Source organism: Lonchura striata, chromosome 1 (assembly GCF_050655825.1).
Source record: "Lonchura striata isolate lonStrDom1 chromosome 1, ASM5065582v1, whole genome shotgun sequence".
Classification (NCBI taxonomy): domain Eukaryota; kingdom Metazoa; phylum Chordata; class Aves; order Passeriformes; family Estrildidae; genus Lonchura; species Lonchura striata.
In genome coordinates this window covers 111,252,578-111,276,609 of record NC_140703.1, presented here as the reverse complement: position 1 = coordinate 111,276,609, position 24,032 = coordinate 111,252,578, and the positions used below count along the sequence as shown (strand labels likewise).

At 43.4% G+C, this 24,032-nt stretch overlaps 1 protein-coding gene and 1 long non-coding RNA gene across 2 annotated transcripts in view; one reads left to right on the top strand and one right to left on the bottom strand.

Moving 5' to 3' along the window:
• Positions 1-17,158, bottom strand: part of LOC146768825 (uncharacterized) — a 28,829-nt gene extending 11,671 nt beyond the window's left edge. Inside the window, exons 1-3 of the long non-coding RNA XR_014950011.1 lie at positions 17,025-17,158; positions 16,609-16,671; positions 14,894-14,963 (exon numbers count right to left, since the gene is read on the bottom strand). This is a non-coding gene — a long non-coding RNA (uncharacterized LOC146768825). The remainder of the gene's footprint in view (positions 1-14,893; positions 14,964-16,608; positions 16,672-17,024) is intronic.
• A 1,419-nt stretch (positions 17,159-18,577) lies between these two features.
• Positions 18,578-24,032, top strand: part of MED14 (mediator complex subunit 14) — a 34,426-nt gene continuing 28,971 nt past the window's right edge. Inside the window, exons 1-2 of the mRNA XM_021546150.4 lie at positions 18,578-18,940; positions 20,183-20,209. Coding sequence (XP_021401825.1) covers positions 18,765-18,940; positions 20,183-20,209 — 203 coding nt within the window. The 5' untranslated portion in view covers positions 18,578-18,764. The remainder of the gene's footprint in view (positions 18,941-20,182; positions 20,210-24,032) is intronic.

Here is a 24,032-nt window from a genome sequence, read left to right as displayed (position 1 = left end):
TCAGAGCTCATACAACTCTTCACACTAAATAATGTCACGATCCTGCAGTACTTTTAAATTGAAAACTCTTCCAAGAACTGAGAAATTGGTTTGACCTTTCCTTGGACACAGGTGAGGTGATTCATGTAACGACTGGAGGGGGAAGGGGACTTTGCATGAGTCACTTCTGTTTGTTATATGACAAACACCTTCTCCTAACTATTTACTTCACCAACTTTCATTTCCATCTGCTGCCCTTTGACCATGACAGAACATGTCATCCCCAAGATGTGGCTTACATTTGCTACTTAGTGCTGAAATAGATTACAGAGGCTATTCAGTGGACCCAACCAACTTGAACAGAACAGGAAATTCTTGTTTGTGCTGAAAAAAAAACTTGTCAGCCACTGGCATGATTCTGGTTTGGGACCCATCATTGTGGATGAAGCCAATGGAGGTGCAAAAAAATGCATGAAAAATCGTTTGCTGATCAGCTGGTTCTTTCAGGCCCACTTCTAATAAAAAATATCCCAAAATAACAAATATGACCACTTCTAATAACAAAAATCCCACTTGGTTAGACGTGTAGTCTATCTAACTCAGCAACTCTTTATCCAATCTGGCCGAACCCAGATGCTTAGAAGAGTTTAGAAGCAGAGGACAAGCGTTTTTCCTTATTTCCCTTTTTTCTAGAAGTCAAGGACTTGCCTGTTCAAAGATTCCTGAGACAGATTTCCCATGCTTTTTTTTACAGGGACAAATATCTGCCTGCAAGGACTAGAATGCCCTGTATGCACTTTCCCATGCTGTTCTGAGGATCAGAGACAGCTCTTGCCAAAGGCAAATGCTCCTCTGTAACTCCAACTGTTCAACAAGTGATCCCAAGTGACTTGTGGGGACTTCCCCAAGCCATTTGCCTGATGACAGAGAGAGGGCTAGCGGAGGAAAAAAACCCCAAAATTCAACACTTAAAAAAAATTTTAGACAAGTACTACAATTTTAAAAATGTACATTTGGTGGATGATAAATAGAAAATACTAGGAATGGGCTGAAAGGTTACTTTTTAACATTTCCCTTCCATGTGAGCAGAATGATAATTCTGTCCTTGATGTGTCAATATCAATTACAAACAGAGAATTCTTTCAAGATGGTTTTTTAGACTCTTAAATCAGAACACATGCACCAAGGTGCACGTACCATGGAGGCAGGAGCATTGTCACTTCCCTAAGAGTGACAGCATCACCACTGTCTATCAGTGACACACTGTAAAAAGGTACAGTCTTCCATAAAAGCCTTCCCAGTAATTTTGGGAAGCTGCAGGCAGGATATCCTCTGATGTCACATACTCTGATGTGCCAACATCAAGGCCATAACCCCAAGTATGTCCCAGATATGGCCCTGTGTGAGCCTGGAAGCTGGACAAAGTTACTCTCTGTAGGCTTTGCACATCTATCAGAAAAGGGACGTGGAGCCCTGGAGTGTGTTACAGACAGGGTTACAAACAAGCAGACAGAGATGCAAGTCTTTCCTTTTCTCCATTCGATTTCGGGACTGTGGGTGAGTTGGGCATGCCCTGCCATGTTCTTTACAGCGAATAAAGGCATTTTTTCTTCTGCTGTTATCACTGAGAGGTGATATCCGTGTGACTGCTCTGCATTCAGCTGGCACCTCTGACAGTCTCGCCTGCACTCTGTCCACCAGCACTTGACAGTGGCCTGTAACCTCAGATTAAAGGCATGGCTCTGAGTGCCTGTGCATGCTGCTGCCCATGGATAGCTGCTCCATGCCTGCAGGAACGTTGTGGTAGCCAAGGAGACAATTCCTACAGGTAGATAAGCATATTCAGGTGATGATTTGGGGGGAAAAGTCAGGACATCCAGCAGAGCATCTGCAGCAAACTAGGACTATACTGATGGGGATTAATATGAGAAACATTTTGCCTAATGCCAGAAGAGATTTTAAATTGGACAGAGGAAAAAAAAAGATAAATATTTTTGCGAGATACTAAAACCTCAAAAAAAAAATAGCAATGATTATTTTGCAACTGGATCCATAAAAATTTACTCCATAATCCATGGAAATCTGGTACAGTTCTCTGCTTACTGTGTCATTACATCCCTTGGTATTAACTGGAGAAGCATCAGTGTATGTGTGCATATGAGTGTGACAGCACTCAGGAGGATAAGAATGGAGCTTTTTTTCTTTTTGACTGCATTTTAATGAATGAAAAATTAAAAAGTCAAAGCTTTGCCACGTGATATTCATCTCCACATTCGGCATCTGGGATTAATTCTGCAGGCTTGCTGTGTGTGGATGCCCCTCCACATCTTTAACACAGAGACCAGGAGTGCAGCATCCAGCCCAGGGTGCTGCTATGTCCTGCTTCCTGGGGATATTATCTCATCACTGCCAGGAAGAAAAACAAAACAAAAATCCAAGCAGGCATCTGCAGAATTGGCTTATAGACTTAACATTCAGGATAGATTACAGCAACACCTGACTACCAAACTATTGCATTTCCTAAATATTTAAGCAGACAATGCAAATAATTGCAGCTAAAACCATTTCTTTGTGAGAAAAGAATATGGAGAGACAGGCCAGGATCCTGTTTGGCTTATGCTGGGCATATTAAATTAATCTTAGCTGGTGTTGGTAAATCTGTCAATCCACAAGAGGGGGAAAATGCCTTAAAGGAAATCAGCAGAGCAGGAAAAAGGAAATCTGTATTCAGGACAGTGCTCTGGGTACTGGATTGCAGCAGTGATGGAGAGAGTGGAGGTGAAAAGGAGAAGCACATACTATTCCATATGCTGTCCTGATTATCAGGCAAGGTGGCTGAGGCACTGGGAGTTACTTGACTGGGAATAGGTGTGTAAATAGCAAGTAAATGTTATCTCTGATCCTTTTAAGGTTTCTAATAGCTTTTTTAGATTCAAATGCTGAGAAATGCACAAGGAAGCTGACAATAGTATGCCTGGAAAAGAGTGCAGAGCAGCCACCTCTGTCATTTCCATGGATGCTGTCTTCAACACAGGGACAATCCTTACCCAAAGGTGTGGTGGGCACTGACAGGGTGGTTTGCTAACACCACTTCTTTTCCTCTAGCTGAATAAGGGAGCATTTTAAAAAGCATTCAAGTGCAGTTCTGGTTGAGAAGCCAAATGTCTGAGTTAAATCCATGTAGTGCCAGACTTAATATCCCCTGCTGAGAGGCAGGGCCGTGTTTGCATAACTGTACAGGCTCCTGCACTGGAGCTGGACAGGAAAACTTATTTCAGAGTTACTAAATGCTGCACAAAGGTAAATATTTAGACATCTACGCATACAAATGCACACTTGATAGGCTTACAAATGTGCTTATGTAGTTAGGCACCTGCTCTTAAATCAGTGTGAACCTTAAGTAATGAAATTCTTCTGGAAATCCCACCAAGTGTGGTGTTTTGTCTTCCCCTTTCCATTCTATAAGATTCAGCCCATTGACTGTCACTGAGGCCTTATGTACCTATAGGGCTCAGTTCCCTCTGAAGATGGAATGGAGGCTTCTGCATCATGTAAAAACCTTTTAATTTCTATTGTTTTCAGCCACCTGAGAAGGAGATCGAATAGAAGATAAAGTGCAGAATCTCTAACAGGGCAGCACTTGTCTGGCTGCCCACATCAGCCTATGGCCACAACCCCCTTCCTCATCCCCTGCTTCAGGACTTTGTGGAGTCAGGAAGTTTTGTGCCTCAGGACTGTGAGGATGGACAGAAGATATCCAAGGCAAGGAAGGATCCAGAAAGGTGGTGGCATTCCCATGGTGACAAGGAGCACAGCTCCTGCATCAGTCCTGGCCATGGCCTGGTGTTACAGGCTCAAAACCACTTGGAAGGGCTGGAAATGTCCTGCACAGCCCTGGCACAAAACAAGCTCATGCAGTTTGCCAGAGATGTTGACCCCTCAGGTCCTACAGGGAGCAGTATTATCTGGAGGAATGGGGGACAATAATGTTTGACCTGACAGGGATGTTCACAAGTCATTCTGGAGGCTCCTAAATTCACAATAATGAGGTTTCTGGTGCAACTGCCCAGATTTTCCTTTTAATTTTCTCCTTCTTCTTGAGTTAACTTAGGTAACCTTGGACTTACACATATGGAATAAGCTCTAGACTCAGTCAGGTGGTTGACTGTGGCTGTCAACCACAGTCAGGTGATATCCTGGCCTACTTTATATGTGAACAGCATCTTGCAGCTGAATAAATGGTTGATTATGAGCAATCTCTGTAGAGCAATCTGTGGAGACTGATAGGCACACTATGCCTTCCTCAACACCTAAGGGATTTGCACTTGACCACAGTTACAAGTGTATTTATGAATTCCAAACTTTGTTATTGTAATTCCCTATTCCTGCATATACAATTGCCAAGTTTAAAGAGAAAATCAATTTACAACATCACATCTCAAAAGCACAGCCTGAAACCAACAATACCTCATCCTCTATATCCTATTCTTAACTCTGCTGCTACCCTGAATACTGAAAAAGAAACTGAAAAATCCTATTTTCCTTTCCTGTGCTTTTCAGGGGAGTGCATAATGTACCCAAAGGCTGGCTGCACTGTGTGTCATTTGGCTCTCCCACAACACCTCCAATGGTCAACTCTAAAGTTTGTGGCAGAGCAAACTTTTAGAAGAGAACAGGAACAAGCCACACGTGACTTGAAGAGAAATTGAAGACAATTTCTCTAGTTCTAATCCAGCTACTTATGGCTACTTATCATTTAGGAGGGATACCTAGACTCCCGTGATGAGTGCTAAAGAGCCACATATTTTTAAAAGGTGAGAGGAAACTGTACATATATAAAACACACAGGTATGGACACACATTTCCAAGCATTCTTTAAAAAGCTGCTCTATCTATCTTATACCATAATATACCTTATCCTCTGGACATATCACACAAAGGGAGGACTGCTGCAAGGTCAGGAGCACTGAGTACTAACTGCAAACACCACTGATAATTAAACCACTTTTTTTTTTTTTTTTTCAGAATTTGTCCATTTAATAACACATTTAATGCCTTTCTGCAATCAGTTGAATTCCAGCTGTATATGCCTCATTCTGAAAGGCAAAGCTGTCAGCATAATGGGCACATTTCATCTCTGAGGTGAGATGTGGCAAATCTCAAACGAGCATCAAAGTCCTTCCTGAACTGCAGAGTTCACCTCATGCTCCCATACAGAAAAGTCTCAGGGTCAGTGATGTGGCAAGGGGCCAGTGGCTCAGTAAGTCTCATCCATGGAGAAAAAGTCATACCTGAGAGGATACAACCAATACAAACTCTGAAACTCCCTTCCAGACTTGCTCTTGCAAAAGGGAAGTTTCTCTTGCCTTACATTATCTGAAGCCCAGAAACTCAGTTGCACAGGGCCTTGAGGGCCCATTGATTGTTTTAAAAGGCTCCATGAAAGGTAATTATCAAAAGATTCATTATGGGGGAAAGAATTCTTGGGGATCTGAAATCTGAAAAAACAAAGGATAAAAGTCACAGGTTTAGTCTTCTGCCTTCATCCTTCTTGGAAGCCTCTACCGGCAAGGTCTGGAAATGCTTTTGATTATCTCCAAAAATGATAGGAGATGAAGGCACTCAGCACCTTGCACAATCAGGTACTTAATGTCCTTACCCTCCCTGGGGCTCTGCTGCTGACAGCAAATGAGCTGATAGCTCCTGCTGCTCCCACCAGCCTGGTTCTCTGTGTCATCCACCTACACACACACACACATTCATTCTCTCCCTCATGATTTATTCATTCAATTTATTTATTTATGTAGGTCATTTTCAGTAGTAGTTTTACAAATAATGGCAGAAGTGAAAAAAGAGCGAGACAGAAACAAAGTTAAGGAGAGGGCTGGTGGCACGCAGGGAATGGCACGGGGGGGGACTCTGCTCTGCTGGAAACAAGATGTACACTAGAGGACTGCTCCTCATTTTCTCCTGGGCAAATTCCAAGTGACATCAGCCTTTGCTCGACTCCGACTCCCACAGCCAATCCACCTGGTGCTCGTGCCCTGCTCCTTGGGCTTGCAGGGTCCTTCTGATTGCACTTGGTGCCTTTTGGAGCTCTATGAAGGCACTTCTCCATTTCGAGACAAATGATTTGGTTTTTCAGGCATTTAGTCATTAACTGTGTTTTAAAGCTTTGGTCACAGGGGTCTTTGTAGTAAAGAACAGCCTATTTATATTGCCTAACCTATGTGCCTAAATTAGACTACTTCCCTTTATTTCCTTTTTATCCAACCTCTAAAGAAACTCCTTTTTCTACACTGAACCCACAGGAACTCCAGGGAAACCACCTTCCTAAGGATATAATCAGACATGGTAAGCTGATCTTAAGGCTTTCTGTCACTGAAAGAAGCAGTCTTGTTCCTTCACCTTGTGTGCTTTTTCCCATCTTCCTCCTCTTCCTTCCCCTAATCCTACCTGTTTCCCACCCATGTTTCCTTACTTTTGACACTTACATGACCCCTCTCTGAGCTGATTCAGCTCATTGAACTGACAGAAAATAAATCAAGAGAAGTAAAAAAAAAAAAAAAAAAAAAAAGTGTTCTGATGGGTTAATGAGCTGCATCAGCTCAATGAATATGAAAGTCAGCCCAAGGGTGAGTCAGGATCATGTAGGAGGGAGTGTGAAGAGCAAGGAAGATTGACCCTTTTCACAGTGGAAAGTGATCAAAAGAGCTCAGTTTGTCTCCACTAATGGTATCCTTAGGTGGGAATATAAAGTAGATGCCTGGAAACAGACAGAATTTATCCTTGCTGCTCTGGCTCTGCAGTAATGAATTTATATTTCATTTTCTTTCCCTTCTACGCTCAGCTGGCATGTTCTACCACAATTCATAACCTGAGAGTGTTATAGGGACCCACTTCCAGCACAGCAACTCTACACTGCTAAGAAAATCTGTCTCTCAGATGTTTCACAAATATAAGAAGCACTGAAAACCATTAGGTATCAACTATGACCTGCCCTGTTAGGGAGTATAGTGGAGAACCACACAAGGGGAGCTAAGAGCAGCACAGTTGTCAGACTGTGAAAGCCAAACTGTGACAGTGAAATGAAACCTTGGCTGCTCCATTTTTTGATACCTTCACACCAAGACTGGGCACTTTCCTCACGATACACTGTGCCAAGCATAAGGTACATAACATGTTCTGCTCAGAACGCTGTTAGTTTAGTGACACTGAATGTTCTGTGATATATTGAAGGTCAAAGAAAATAATCTCCTATTCCATAAATCTCTAAAGCACTGACTACACAAAGGGAAAAACATATACCAAAGCAAGACTTTTTACTTAATGAGCACAACCAATTCCCATTGTTCTTCCAAAACAAAGAGGACTTCTCCCTGCGTCTTTCACTTTGGATTAGTAATCCTTATCCAACAGGAGGAGAGCTCCTTTTCTTTTGATCTGTGGACATGAGCACCAAAGCAGCAATTACAGCAATTGTAGGTGTCCTCTTTGTTTTTAGAAAAGTAATTTTTGAATGCACATGTGGCATTCTCCTAGCAAGGTTCTGGAAATGCTTTTGTCACTTCTGCTTCTCCCATGGTGTAAGAAATTATGTGCTCTGTCCCAGACTTTCCTGTTCAGGCTGTGATGGAAGCACAAAGCAGAATGTGCATCAAAGGGTTACATGCCATGTGGAGACCTTCAAGGCCCTGAAAATGTAATCTCTATTCTGATTTTACTTCAACAAGTCTCTCAGCCTCTCTTCATGGGTTAAGAAGAAATATTTTCATTTCCTATCATCATTATCACTTTTTACATTCAGAACACATGCAGACAAATCCAGTCTGAACTACAGACATTAAAGTGGTGTTTGCTTGCCCTAGCAACAGTCTGTATGTCTTTTTTTAAAGAGTCCTTTTTGTAAGATTCCTTGAATCAGAGTCATCCAGTGATCTAACCAGTATACTAGCTAGCTTTCATCCCCATCAGTCATGACAAGTTATGGATTGCATTTCTCCTGCCTCAATTTAAAACTAGTCTGGCTTCCTAAAGTTCCTTCGTTTCTCTAACTTCCTTTTTTCTATGACTAACATTTGTTTTTCTGAGTTAAAATTTGTGATAGGCTTCTACCTACAGTCCAGGACTAGTGTAAATAGTGACTCTGGTTCTGTAGCAAGTTGGTTTCCTGTTGCAACATCACCCACACTAAGGAAACCACATCTGTTCAGAGACCCATTTTAAGAACAGTTATTTTTAGGCTGTAGAAGATTATCAGTCATTGAGACAAAGGGCTCAGGTGAGTCCTTAAAAAATTAGGAGATTAGGGAAAGCCTTCTGATATACTGAGATACTGGAGGCAGATGGGAGAAATACCATTTGCAGGTTGCTCTGCTTAGAGGAATTAAATTAATCATTATTTCAAGATAGTATGAAAGTTTTTGTGTTTGAAAATGAAACAGTGCTCTGACAGGAAGGACTAAACAGATTAATGAGTGAAATTGTTGTGGTCTACAAGACAGGCTTTTTTACTTCAGGGTGGGCAGGGAGGATGACATCCCCCATCTTCAGTGCTCTTTGCCACTTCTCCTGCACATTCTGAATACTGTGATTTATGGCTCTTATCACTGGAGAGATGAATGCCCTGGCCAGGTTGATCCCTGCCTGCTGCTCTGTGCTGTGAACACAGATGGACACCCCCAGTGCCTGTGTGTGTGCACAGGGGCTCTTGTCACATCTACCCAGGCTGGAAGCAGCTCAGAGCACGGCAGGTAAAATACCCAGAGCTGATAAACACCTGCCCAGTCATTCACCTGGTCCCTCCTCACCCCTCTCCAAGATGTGGAGATACAATTTGCCAGCACAGTGAAGCCCTGGCCACGATTTCCTCATGCAATGCAGTATTACAAACAAGGAGGTGATAAGATACAAACCTGAGTTGGGAACCTCTTCAAAAGGGAAACTTTGGGGTGAAATGAAGGGACAGCTCCAGATAAGAGCTCAGACTCAGCACTCTCTGGGGAAGTCTTCATTGTTTCCTGTCACATTTTAGACTGATAAATACCTCTTGTGCACAGGGATTTGTTGCTCTCTTCTGACTGGATTAGCTGCAATTAAGAGAGACCATCTTTGCATGGAGAAAAGCTCTGACCAGCTATTCTGGCAGCAGACATTTTGCACTACAGAACTACATGGTCTCTTTTTACCTGTTAGAAACAGATTGACCTACACTGCAGAAGGACACTGTTTGTACAGTATTAAAGGATCTATCCAGGGAGAGGTGCAGAATAATCAGCTTTTAAGTACATATTTCACTGATTTTTAGCAGCTTTTCCATGTACACAAATCCATCCCTAGAAATATTAGGTTTTTTATCTACATTCTAGCAAGTCAAAGGAACAGGAATTTGTTTTAGTTTTAATTCCTTATTTTATTCCAGAAAATCTTCACTTCTTATCTCTTGATATACTGGTATTTTATGTACTGTACCTCTGAATAGGGTTCTACAAGATGCTAAAGAGAAGGAGGATTTTTTATGTCTGTCTTTGTAAGAAAACATATTATACACTTATGAAAAAAGAAAGATCATCAAAAACACCGCTCTGTATTTCTCTCTGCTCCAGAGCAGCCTTAACACAAACTACTGATAAGTCTAGTTCATATGCTTGTGCAGGGAACAGGTTTCCAAAGACCTGTTCCAGAGAGCCCTGATTAGATAACACATAACAGAGAGAAACCATGGGCTAGAGGACTTTATTTTCATTTGCAGCTCATTAGAGGCAGCCCAGAGCTAACCTAAGCCTCCTGGCTGGGAGATACTGGATCAGGATAAAACCAGGCACAGACAAAATAGCACTGTTTACACTTGATACAGCTGTACCCTGAGTTCCCACACAATCAAAAAATGATAAGCCACCAAAGGAAGAGGCACTGTTTCAAAAGCCTCAAAACCCATGCACACAAATTGCTGCAGTCCAGCACTTGTGGGGGTTCCTGCACAATAAAGCTGGCCAAGAAAAGCACCCTTAGTCTATGGAGGTGACTTTACCCTCCTCCAGTTTCAGATGGGAAATGAGACCAAACTCTTCTCCTGCTGCAGAGTATGACGCAGCCAAGTGGTGGAGGCAGGTCTTAATCTGTTCCACCTAGACTAGTCTTAGGGCTCTCTTAAGCCAAATTAAGAATGCCACATTAAAGGGGGGGGAGAAAGAAGAGTGTCCATGTGTATCTAATATTGTTTCTAAATTCATTTTGTTAAATCAGGATGTGTTTTGTGAGCAAGGCTTATTGTCAGAAAGCTAATTCTTAATTAAAATGAGAAACAGAGTGGTGTCATCAATTACAAAGGAGACATGGGCTGAAACCACTGCTGAATTGCGTGATGCCTTCTAAAAATACCAGAATGCAAGGATTAGGTACAAGTGAGTTAATAAGGTGTTTCATTCTGAAGGCTGCTTAAAATTAGCTGTGAATGTACTTTTGCTTGTCCTAAATGTTTTGCAGAAAGACAGACTTTTTTTTTCTTTCTCTCTCAGTCTTCCTTTGAGCTGTCATACTCTGAGAAGTCTGGGTCTGTAGGCACTAGAGAGAGAGATATTGCTCTGTTGTTGCTCTTCTTTCCAATCTTGCTCTTAGGCCTGAAGGAATAGGTTCCAGTAAGTGACGTTCTGAGGTGAAGCACAGTCATTTCCCCACACAATTTGTTTTCTTTGCACTACAGTGCCATTGGGCACTGCTGTGCTTTCTGGTGAAAACACATTTTCACAAAAAATGCCCACTTTCAGGATCAAATCATTTCCTATAAACCAACCAAACAAAAGATAGAAGGGGAATAGAAGGGGCTACAGCCCTCCTGAACCCCAATTTGAAAATAAAACATTGCTAGGATTTACTGAGATTCTACTGTGTCTTCTGCATTCTACAGCTGTGCAGAAAGGTAACAGTTTTTAGCATTTTGCACAGCACTGCAACTAGCCACAGGCTATTAATTACTTCTGCAATCAGTAGGGCAGGGAGTCTTCCACGCTTAACTGTAAGCAGCATGGATTGTGGGCTACATGCAGTTCTCACGATGTGGTGTGTGCTCCACAAAAATCTCTAAACAACTCTCAGCCAGATGTTGCCTGGCCCCATGCAAAGGATTTCCTGTCCCTCTGCCACAACAGGCTGTATTTGTTAGGTGTAAGGAGTTGGTGCTCCCAGGTGAACTACAATCCTTGAAGAGAGGCAATTCCATCCTCAACCTACAATTTCTGATCTTCCAAAACTGGCACTGGCCAAAACTGCTGCCTGCATGGAAGCTCCTATAGCATCTGAGAACAACCTGCACCTCTTGCCCATTAGTAAAATACCTTATAATCTACTAGAGGACCAGTATTCCTGCATTGCTACAGATATGGGTTTGTCTTTTTACCATACTCTTCAATTTTAAGGGACAATGAATAGTTGCTGGAGTTCACTAAGTCAACCAAGTTTGCAGCCACATTTAAACATGTGATCAGCTCTTCAGCCTGGAGCCAAAGCTGTTCTGGCATTCCCCGTTGTCAGAGCTGGCATCTTGGAGCTTTGTGACACAGGCAGTGCTTAGATAAGCTTCTAACTGCTACAAAAAATGCTGGTTTATCCCTTCTGGGGAAAAAAAATATCCCAATCTAGAAGCTGTGCAAGAGGGAAGTTTCCTGGATAGCATCTTAGCCCAGAAACCTCCTTCACACCCAAAGTCTGAGCGGAGGATGGCAGCTCAGACACAATTCTGCATGTCCTTACTTCTGAGAGAGAGGGTCAGCATTTAAACCTCATCTGACCACAGCTGAGATCTACAAAGAATTTGCAATTAAGCATGTTCTGGTACCCACCTTTGTCTTTAGAGGAGCGTGAGAGTTTGCACTGTCTAAATGTATTAGCCAGCAGCAGTTAAACACAATCGAGCTGTCTACTTCTAAGGTCAGGACAGAATACTTCACAGCTGCAGTCCTTCTCCCACTGGGTATGACTAATCACATCTACTTCCCTGACATTCTCTCCATCTCTTTTAGGTGTTTGCACAGATAAATTCTTTTTGCCCCAAAGTGCTTTCATGTTGAAATAAGGGCTCACTTTGTATTTTTTTCGGCACACATGTATCTCTTTCAAATACTGAGTAACACCCAGGGATGGTTAGACAGGGAGAAATCACAGGGTTTGGAAGGTATTGTCAAATTGTTCAAGTCCAAGACTGAACAGTGCAATTCATCACTTTACCCCCTTGTGCCAGATTGCCAGATCAGGGGCTCTTTCTCCTTTGTTAGCTTTACAAAGATGTGGGGTTAAGAAAGGATATCACTGTTTTCCTCCCATTTCAGAATTGTGAACAAAGCATTTTTTATGCACAGAAAAAAAATGCATCTTCTATGGTTAAAATAGTAAATTGAGTTGTAATTAACTTAATCACAATAATAATGAAAATACAGTCTTTTGAGGATGGCATGGCTTTTAGCTGGCTTTAGTTCCAGTCTGACAGAAATAAATCAATTTAAAATTTACACTGGATATCAACATTGTTAGTAAAGAAGCCCCAAAAGAAGCTCAGAGTAATACAGCTATGTTCAGTATTAAAAAAAAAAATCCATTTTGCCTTATAATAAGAAAGGGGACTTTTGTAAATTCAAGTAAAATCAAAGATTCTATTTTATGACTTGGAGAATGTTGCTTTTCTTAAGTTGTTCACAACACATAATTAGAACTGGGGTGTACTTTACTACGCACCACACAAGAGATTCTCTGTCTCACTAACCAGAGTGACTGATGGAGAGCTCTCAATCTGTTACCATAGGTCTCCTATCATTCAAAAAAACAGTTGTCAAACTTAATCCCACAGACAAAGCAGATCAAAAAAGAGACATAAAATTATAATTTTAAAACTTATAAGTTGGAGGCTTTTTCTTTTTTCAGTTGGTTCCCTTTGTGACCCTTTTAATAAACAGAAAAAAGCAGAACACGTGTAGTAACTCGCTACAAACCCTCTTCCTTTAACACACACACACACACACACACATACACACACACACACAATTTTGCAAAGAATGCTTTATTTTTGGTGCAGTAAGTCCTGCACAAATCACAAAACAGTGATTTGTGACTTGAAGTACTGGACTGTCAACAAATTAAATTAATTTTAAAATACTTTTAATTAAAAAAATAATAGCTAATAAAGATACAGGACATAAAATCATTTATGATTAAAAGATCATTGATATTATTCTACTGGACCTTCAGCATAATGTTATAGAAAAAGTCTTACATTCATGCAAGTGTTATAAGGGAAAAGTCTAATCTTTTTTCAGTATTGGTATGTGTTTGACCTAATATTGACACATGGAATCTCATTAGAATTTAAATATATATCTTAACTTCTATTGAATTGTAAGCTCTGTAAGTTTATAATATGTAGCACTGCAATTACTGATACTATATGTGGGAGCTCTCCCACACAATATCTGATTCTCTCATGTCTTCTGAAAAGAATGAAAGATATGAAACTCTTACTACATTTACATGGGCATTTGGATATAAGACTGCTAAATGGCTCAACACTGTATGAATTAAATGATTAACAAGAAATCTTTGCACTATATTTGTGGTATTATTATTATTATTTTAAAAAATACTTAAATGTCAAGTCCAGGAGGTGCCTGTGTGATTAAACATTTCTCTGATTTAAAATGGAATGACCATGCTCTGAGCCACACAAACACAGGACAGCTCAGAGCCTGCCTTGGAGAGCACAATATGGTCTGGGCTCCCTCGCACTGAACATTCACCCCAGGGCTCCAAGAACAGTAAATGTTTAACTTCCCTAGAAACAGAAAGTCATCTGCTGTCCTTCCCATTAGCTCTATAGCCCTGTCAGCTCCACAGTTAATAGCAAAAGGTTTTGATCAACCAACAAATCCCTTTCTGAAGTCAGGCTTCTGGGCTCCCAGTAGGGCTTTTTACACACAGAGGGGTGCAGTGACCTAGAATCGTGGAATCAGAATAAGCTGAATTGGAAGAGATGCATCAGGATCATCAAGTCCAACTCCTGGCCCAGCACAGCACACCCCAGGAGTCACATCATGTGCCTGAGAGCATTGTCCAAACACTTCTCAAGCTCTGGCAGGTTTGGTGCTATGACCACTGCCCTGGGAAGGCTGTTCCAGTGCCCAACCACGCTCTGGGGGAAGAACCTTTTTCTAATAACCTGCCTTAACCTCCCCTGACACAACTTCAGGCCATTTCCTTGAGTCCTGTCATTGGTCATGAGAGAGAAGAGATCTGTACCTGCACCTCCTCTTCCCCTCCTGAGGAAGTCATAACTGCAGTGAGGTCTCCCCCAGTCTCCTCTTCTCCAGGCTGAATAGACCAAGTGCCCTCAGCTGCTCCTCATATAGCTTCAGACCCTTCTCCATCCTCATGTCACACAGTGGGGCACACACTGCACCCAGCAGGAGCTGGCCAAGCTGATCCAGAGACTGGTGCAAAGCTGGGCCATCAGCCCCATCCCCTGTGTCCCTACCACACCCTCCTGCCAGGCAATCCCCTGCTTCCCCAAGGTGCTCCATGACAAGATGAGCCAGACAGAGCTGCCCATCGAGATGGATGCTTTCCTGTGAGGGTGTGAGGCTCTGGCACAGGGCGAGCACAGAGGCTGTGGATGCCCCATCCCTGGAATGTTCAAAACCAGGTTGGATGGAGATCTGAGCAACATGCTCTAGGGAAAGATGTCCCTGCCCATGGCAGGGAGACTGGAACAAGATGATCTTTAAGGTCCCTTCCAATCCATTCTATGATTGTGTGTATGGGCCAGCCAAGCCTGAACATCAGGTCACTCACAGGCTCCTCTGAGTGTCTGTGTGAGGGACTGTCTCCCTGCAGGAAAGTCTGAGGTCAGAGCCAAGGCTTGCATGAGACTTACCAGGCCTGTTCTCTTCCCATTGCTACGAGAAAATTTGTCACCAGGTTTAAATGGCAGAAGCTGGAACCTGCTGAATGAAGAGAATAAACACAAATAAAAATACAGTAGCTTTTGCAAGGAGCCCCCTCTACCCCAGAAATCTTGCTACTCTTTCCAGCACCCCACTGGCCCAGCTTTCTCCTTCATGCAGTTTTGCTTCTTCCACCTCAACAGATTTCTGGAACATACTTCCTGCTAAAGTTTTGAATTTAGGCACAATGCTCATCCTTCCTTGAAGTACTTATGTCAAAGAATGGTAGCACTGCCAAACTCAGAAAGGCTACAAGAAGCAGGAAACCTAAATATTTCTTTTACACTACTATTAAGTAGGCCAGTCAATTGTTTTTGAACTCCTAATGCTCATCTCCATCAGTTAAAACAACTGATATTGCCAAGTCTCTCAACAGCACAATTGCTTTGGGGATAAAACCCATAAGCCTTGAGCTTCTGAAATTCCTCTGTAGCTGCTCCTCCTTTCTTTGAAAACAGTATCAAGAGCTTCTCTTCTACAGAGCCTTGTGAGAGGAGAGCTCAGCACAATCGGTGCCACAGTGCTGATTAACTTCTCTCCAAGAAGTGTGGAGCAAGGCAGACACACTGAGGACTTCCACCTGCCCAACCAATGCTGGAAACTTCACCAAGAGCAGAGCTTTTCTGAGGAAGGATTCTAACTGCAGCAAAGTTAAACTGCATCAGAATTTCCTACCTGCTTTTTCATCAACAAAGTCTGAGCTTGTGCCACTGAAATCAATGGGAACTTAATTACAGACTAAATCAGAAGAGATGGAAAGAAAGGGGGAAAACAATTAAAAATCCTGTATTTCTAAGTTACAGTTCTTATAAAGAGCCTAATCAGATTCCTGTGCATGTAAGTCAGTATTTTCTCCATAAGTGCAGCTAGTTGGCCATAAAATGAGTACACTGCATTTATTCATGCATCTAGAGTGAAAAAAATAAAATATTTTCATACATTTGGGAAAAAAAAAAAACAACTTTGAAATGGGCAGACAAGAACTTAAAATACATTAAGCCAATAACTTATATCACAACATGATCCAGAGAGTATTTATCATTCTATCCTTTATAGATCCTTCAGAGATTAATTTATATAATCAGAACAAATATTTCTTTCATCTGTATTGAAAAAAAAAAACCCTCTCAACTAATAATAAAAAAAACCACAGTAAAAAAAACAGCAAAGGTTAGGTATAAAAAAATGTTAGTGATTTTAGGAGTGAAAAATTCCCAGCCAACAAACATCATCCACCCCCAGCTCAAAGGTTCATCTTACTGTGACTGAAGCAGCCCACAAACCTCACATGGCTCTTAGCTGCAGCAATACTGCCCTTCCTACCTGGATGAGTGATTGCTATTGTTATTATTAAACTAATCACACACATCTCAGGTTGAAAAATGCTTCCTTTACTATTTAACTTTCCTGGAAAGACATGTGTAAGAGGAGAGGTTTTTTTTTTAAAGTCTGCACTTCATACAAAAAAATAGGACCTCTCCTTCTTTTTATTAAACTTGGAGGAGTTTGGGTGTTTATTGTGTTTATTTCAGGGATTTCTTTGTAATCACAAGGCAAGAATTTATGATTTAACACTTGACTGAATTATGACAGAAAACACACAGGATTTATAGTTTCCCTACACAGTCCCCTTTGGTAACCACACCAGACATCAATCTTCAGCTGTTTACAGACCTCCCCTCTCCCTCCCTCCAGCAGTGCCGTTGATCTGTAAGACAGAAATATGAAAAAGTTCTCAGTGCTTTGTGTTTATCCCTGAATCCCACCGGATGCTCTGCTGCTCATGGCTCCCTTTGCCCTCTTTAACAATGACCTCAAAGGATGAGTGCTTCTCATCTGGATGGCCCCCAAATGTCCTGCACTTCCTGAGTCGTTAGGAAGGGACTGGCCAGCCTGGGGTCCAGCAGAGCCCACTGGTCCTTGACAGCCCCAAGTGCCACATCAAAGGCACTTTTGAGGCACCAAGCCTATAATCTGTTTCCCTTTACCCGGGACTTCAGTAACATCAGCAGATATGGGGGCAGGGAGGATCCTGTGAGCCTGGTGAGCCCTGAGGATCACCTGGAGTGCTGTGCCCAGCTCTGGGCTCCTCAGGACAGGACAGACTCGGAGCTGGAGCAGATCCAGTGGAGGGTGACAAAGATGATGGAGGGACTGGAGCGTCCCAGTGAGGAAAGGCTGAGGGAGCTGGGCCTGTCCAGCCTCGAGAAGAGAGGACAGAGAGGGGCCTCATCCCTGTCTGCCAGTGTCTGCAGGGAGGGTCAGGGGATGGACCAGGCTCTGCTCCGTGGGGTGGTGGGACAAGAGGCAACAGGCAGATTGATGCACAAAGTTCCACCTGAACGTGAGGAAGAATTTCTCTCCTGTGCAGTGACCGAGCACTGAACTGATTGTCCAGAGAAGGCATGGAGTCTCCCTCACTGGAGATACTCCAGACACATCTGGACACAATCCTGGGCCATGTGCTGTGGGTTGACTCTGCTTGATCAGGGAGGTGGGACCGATGGCGCATTGTGGTCCCCTCCAGCCTGACCCATCCTGGGATTCCCCGGTCCCGCGGCACAAGGGCAGCACCATCCCCCGTGTGTCTGTGTGTCCCGGTTTCCCTGCCCGTATCCCCGGTGTCCCTGTCCGTGTCCCTATGTCCGTGTCCCACTGCCCCTGTGTCCGTGTCCCGCTGTCCCTGCCTCCCTGCCCGTGTCCCTGTATCCGTGTCCCTCAGTCCCTGTGTCCCTGTCCGTGTCCCTCAGTCCCTGCCTCCCAGCCCGTGTCCCTCAGTCCCTGCTTCCCTGCCCGTGTCCCTGTGTCCGTGTCCCTCAGTCCCTGCCCGTGTCCCTGTATCCGTGTCCCTGTGTCCCTGCCTCCCAGCCCGTGTCCCCGTGTCTGTGTCCCTCAGTCCCTGTGTCCCTGCCTCCCAGCCCGTGTCCCCATGTCCGTGTCCCTCAGTCCCTGTCCGTGTCCCTCAGTCCCTGTGTCCCAGCCCGTGTCCCTCAGTCCCTGTCCGTGTCCCTCAGTCCCTGTGTCCCAGCCCGTGTCCCTCAGTCCCTGCCCGTGTCCCTCAGTCCCTGCCCGTGTCCCTCAGTCCCTGCCTCCCTGCCCGTGTCCCTCAGTCCCTGTCCGTGTCCCTCAGTCCCTGTCCGTGTCCCTCAGTCCCTGCCCCCCAGCCCGAGTCCCTGTGTCCCTGCCTCCCTGCCCGTGTCCCTCAGTCCCTGCCCCCCAGCCCGAGTCCCTGTGTCCCTGCCTCCCTGCCCGTGTCCCTCAGTCCCTGCCCCCCAGCCCGTGTCCCCCTGTCTGTGTCCCTCAGTCTCTGTGTCCCTGCCCGTGTCCCTCAGTCCCTGCTCCCCCTGCCCGTGTCCCTGTGTCCCTGCCTCCCTGTCCGTGTCCCTCAGTCCCTGCCTCCCTGCCCGTGTCCCTCAGTCCCTGTCCGTGTCCCTCAGTCCCTGCCCGTATCCCTCAGTCCCTGCCGTCCCTGCCCGTGTCCCTCAGTCCCTGTCCGTGTCCCTCAGTCCCTGCCGTCCCTGCCCGTGTCCCTGTGTCCCTGCCTCCCGGCCCGAGTCCCGCCGCCCCCGCCCCGCGCGCGCTTCCCGGAACGGTTCCCCTTCCCGTTCGCTTCCGGTTCCGTGCCCCATGATGGCGGCGGCCCCTGCGCCCGGCGGGCTCTGAGCGCTGCGGAGCCGCCCCGCTCCCGCCGCGCCTTCCCCGCTCCGTCCGTGCGGGGCGCGCCGGGCGCGCTGCCGGCGCCGCCGGGAGCCGTTCCCGGGCTGCCGCGCGGCTCCTGCCCGGGGCCGAGGCGCCGCCGCCATGGCGCCGGTGCAGCTGGAGAGCGCCCAGCTGGTGCCGGCCGGCCCCGCGTCCGCCCCGGCCCCGCCGGCCCCCGGCGCCGTGACAGCCGCCGCCAGCCCCGGCTACCGCCTCAGCACCCTCATCGAGTTCCTCCTGCACCGCACCTACGCCGAGCTCACCGTGCTGGCCGACCTGTGAGTGCCGCGGATCGCTCCGTGCCCGGCTGGCCGCGCCGCCTCGCAGCATCCCGGGAGGATGCGAGGCCTCGCCAGGGATCTGTCCCGGAGCTCATCCGGGGCTGGAGTGGGGGGAGGTGGTCGCGGTTTCCCATTCATAAAATGGTTTGGTTTTGAAGGAACCGTAAAGATCACCCAGTTCCAGCCCCCCTGCCGTGGGCAGGGACACCTTCCACTCACCGGGTTGTTGGGAGCCCCATCCAGCCTGGCCCTGAACCCTGCCAGGGATGGGGCAGCCACAGCTTCTCTGGGCAGCCTGTGCCAGTGCCTCACCAGCCGAACAGGGAAGAATTTTTTCCTGATATCTAGTCTAAACTTACTCTTTTTCCATTTGAACCCATTCCCTGTTCTCCTGCTCTCATAAATACCCTTGCCCAGCCTCCCACCCGGGCAGATGCCTGTGCAGGCAGGTTGGTTTCTGCATCAGGCTGTGTCCAGGGGCACAGCGAAGGCTGCTGAGAGATCTGTCCTAAGCAGAGAAAATTACTCTGAGAACTAAGAGGAGCTGCAGATTGGCTGATTAAATGCTTAACTTTGCCCCCAAGTTATTGCCAAAAAAAACCCAGTTTTTGGAGTGCTGGTAGTGATACCAAAATATGTGAAACTGGAATGTCTGAAACAGATATTTTCAGATGCTGCAACTCCTTGACTTACCTCTGTAGTTTTTAAAGTAACATGTGATTATTTTTGGGGAATAAGTTATTTACATTTACTTAATGATTTGCTGTGCTGATGTTATTGTGTTTGAAGTGGCAAAACAAAGGGATGTTTTTGGGCCAAGAAAAACTTTCCTGAAAGCATTTGGGCTCTGAATAAACCTGTTTCCCTCTTTCTTTGTTTAACCATAGAGGTTCTTGTGGGGAAGAAGGCTCAGACTCTGGGAAGGACAAGGAATTTTAGAATTTTCGTTCACAGTGGAAAAAACTCCCAAAATATCAGTCAAGAAGTCGTTTCTGTATGTTTATGGCATGTGTAGAATAATTGATCTCAGCAGCCTTCATCAAACTTTTCAGTTAATTTGACCAGTTCCACTTTGCCTGGTACAGAGTAGTAACGGGTGATCCATGGTACTATTTTTTGTATACCTTGTAGTTGTGTAGAAGTTTCTGCAACTGAAGGTGTCTAACAAAATTTCTCACTGTCTGGAATGTAACAGAATGATATATAATACTTCTCTTTTTTCCCCCTTCTTTCATATAGATTACCAAGAAAGACTGATATGGAAAGGTGAGTTATGATAAGAGAATCTGTAATAAATGTTAAAATACAGAACTTGATTAGGATGTTAATATTGATATACTGTTGTTAAATAAAATCTTTTTCACCTAAGTTTAGATTTTTTGCAAGAAAATAAGCTTTGTTTGTCTTGCTGTGCCTACCTAGTTTCAAGATTTTTTTCAGCATCAACAACAATATTGGGTTTTGTTGGTGTTTGTGTTTGTAGTCTTTGGGCTTTTTTTTGTTGCTATTATAGTAGATGAACTCTGTTAAGGGTATTTTTCTCTTCATGAATCTTGAAGCAATGAACTGACAGTAAAGCTGATGTGAAAGGGACTTTAGAATTTAAGTGGATTTTAGTTAATGTGATAAAGAAATGTTTTGTTCAGAAGAAGCAGTTCAACAATGACAACAAGTTAAAAACTTCTTTTCTGTATTTTTCCATGTTACCTGGTCTTTCTTATCATGAACACTGTTTTGTGCTCCTGTTCTATGTGGTTTTGAAATGTGAAAATTATTAGAGAGCAAATGTGTAAGAGACCAGACCTGCTGAGATGAAACAAATCCATTTACTTTCCTGTTTCTCTTAATAAATATTACGAAATTTGTCAGAATATTGTTCCCGTTATTTGTGAAGACATGTTAATTGACTTAAATTTCTTTAGAGAGATATAGAAGCTATGATATTTCTAAGAATCTTAATAAAGAATTCTGTGTATCAGGGTGATCATTAATTGTTATCTCAGATATTCCAAAGCTCTCATAACATGTGGAATTAATCCCATTTTCATGGACTCATAACCTGGAATGATTACTTGTACCCCTTTTCATTCTGCATAGTATTTTATTAAGAGAAACAGTGTGGGTTTTGATTTGGTTTAGTTTGGGTTTTAAATTATCACAGTATTTACTGAAGAAATTACTTCTGTCCTGGGTGCAGAGCTCCCTTGTGCTCATGGGCAGGCTTTTCCCATTTGATATTTAGCATTTCTAAGTCAAGTTGGATTCTACTTTGTTGGGCACATGGGTGTGGGGCAAAAAAAATCCTAATTGATTAGAGAAAAGAAAATGAAACAACCGTCAATGTACAAAGAATGTCCTACGACTGAAATTAAATGTTGACATCCTTTTTAGCTTTGACTGAGAACTCCTCTTGGTGAAATGGATTTCCAGTTCTTGGAGGAGCTCATCTGTAGGAATATGGCTTAATTATCTGTATTTTCTCTAGCTTTGAGATGGCTGATGGATTCTGTAGTTAGGTTTCAAGCTCTGTTTCTTGGAGCTAGAGCCTGGTTACATGAAACATATACCCTCTAATAAAGTTCACATAAACTATAACTGCTGTACTACAATACCTATTTAAAAGGTGCTGGGGTAAGAAAAACTGAAGGGAAATTATGCATCATAGTATAATATAGTGCTTTTTTTTTTCAGGACCATTTATTAGTTATCAATTGTAGGAATAAATAACTCTTGCATGAAAGTGGTTGGATTAAAAAAACATTAGTACTGTGGTGGAAAATTAATAGTGCTGAGTTTCGGGGGAAATCCAGGGGCTTTCTTCTTGGTGACGGAGACTTGAGTTTTGCACAGTATTGTTGTCTTTTTCTGGTGACCTACTTCAGTCTTTGGCCACATCACTGTGTTTGTTTGTTTTCCTCACATCTAGCTAGTTTTTCACTGGTTTAGTTTGTAGCTGTTGTACCTTGGTGTTTCACACTTTTGAAAAGTGTCTGGTTCCATCTTCCCTACAATACCCCTTTAGATACTTGAAGATGTCAGTAGGATCTTGGTACAGCCTTTTCTTCTTAAGCAGGAGCAAATTCAGCTTTCCCAGCCCATCCTTGTATTCCACGTATTTCCTGCAAATGTAAATCCATCTTCTGGTCTCCCCCTGATCACAGAGCAGTTCATGCTATAGAAGGCAACTTGTTGATTTTTTTGGTGTTTTGTCCTTGGCAAATTTCTGATGATTGTTTCCAGACTAATTTTATGCTTGGTATTTAGCAGGACATAGCTTAGAGAAAGATTTGTCCTATGAAATTTTCTTAACTGAACTTAGGCAAAGTGACCTATAGGTCCCAAGATCCTCCTTTGCCTTGCTGAAGAAGGACATGGTGTTTGCCTTTTTGTTGTCATCAAAGCCTTTGATCACTGTTGACTTTGAAAATGATAGAGAGCAACTTTACAGTGGCATGGATCATCTCCCTCAGAATCCTTGGATGCAACCCATCTATCCCAATGGACTTTTTTATGTCAAGCTCATTTAAGTGGTCCTTTAACTTGATTTAATTCTACTGTAGCTAATGCTTTACTCCCCAGACTCAGCCATTAGACTGAAGGATCTTAAACCTGAGATCCAAATTTAGCAGTAAAGACCAAGGGTAAAAATTGCACTGAGCAACATGGTTGTTAGACAGATTTTTAATTTTTGTTTCTTGTTCTTTCCTGAAGTTTCATCTGCCTTGAATATTTATTTTTTGTGTAACCAGCATGAGGTCATGTACCTATAATGAAAGGCATTGTAGCAAATCTGAAGGCCTTTATGTTTTATTAGAGAAGTAGATTCCCAGTGCAGTTGTCATTCAGGGATGCTGGAGGTGGTTCTGGAAGCAGGGTTCTGTCAAATCAAAGTAACAAGTCTTTTCTAACTTCATTTAAGTGGTGTTAATGGAACAGTTGCCAGAATACTCTGTCTAGATTTGTCAATCATTTTCATTATTAAATAATTTTGCTTTTGGGGAGCTGTTTTTTTAAAATTTATTTTCAGTCACAGAACATAAATTTGAATTCTTCCTGCTATCATGCTGCTTTCACCATAGATATTTGACATAACGACTGGATTTTACCAACTTCCATGTGGAGTTCGTCTGAGAGATTAGATTGCTGGCTTTCTAAAGTCTCAATGTACTCATCTTTCAAATCTCATACAGTTTTCCTGAATCTTTCAAAATTCTCAACATCTTGTTTTCATGGTGTGGTTTCTGTTAGAGCAGTGTGTACGTATAGCAGCTTGTCCACCACTTGAAATCTTAATATCAGGCTGAATGCCATTCCAAAACATGTGCTCTAGAACAGAGAGCGATACTGGCTTAATGCCCAAGTTCTTGGATGAGGTTCACAGTATGTAATGGGAGAAACAGGACCAGATGGTATTAGTTGTGCTTCTGGCCTTACATGTTCATCTGCTACAAGCAGATAATGCTTGCCCAAAAGAGTTAACCTCATTACAACTAGCTCTCTCAGCAGAATCAGGCTCTTTTTGTGTTATGAGTTTGTGTTTTACAGATTGGGATCAGAAGGAGATGCAGCTTCTGTTTGGTAAAGGCCAATATCTTATGCACTAATTAATGTTCTTTTTGTCCAAACGCTTCTGCTACTTTAGAAAACCATATCAGAAAAACAGCTTACGTTTGGGTTTTTTCCAAACTAAGTAGAAAACCATGGTGAAATTAGTAAATTGAACACATAGAAAGGGAGGGAAACCTCTATAAACTGTTGATGGCAGTGACATTTCAGAGTATATGGTATTACATATCTACACAGTAGATGTGTCTTGTCTGATGCATCTCCAATGTAGATCTGTAATAAAGCATGAAAATCTGCCTGTGCCCCTATTGCATTCTCTTTTACAAAACATAACTCTGAAGACATGCAGGCATACACTCCTTCATTTTGACTGGCTTGTACAAAAATGATGGGAGGAATACTATGAGTCAGTAAGTTCTTACCTTAATTTCTTTGCAAGGCAGGAATGGAAAGCAGAGTTAAAGGATGGGGTTTTTGTGGTCTCTGCCACCACCCTGTTTCCATATTGTAGCATACTGTCTAA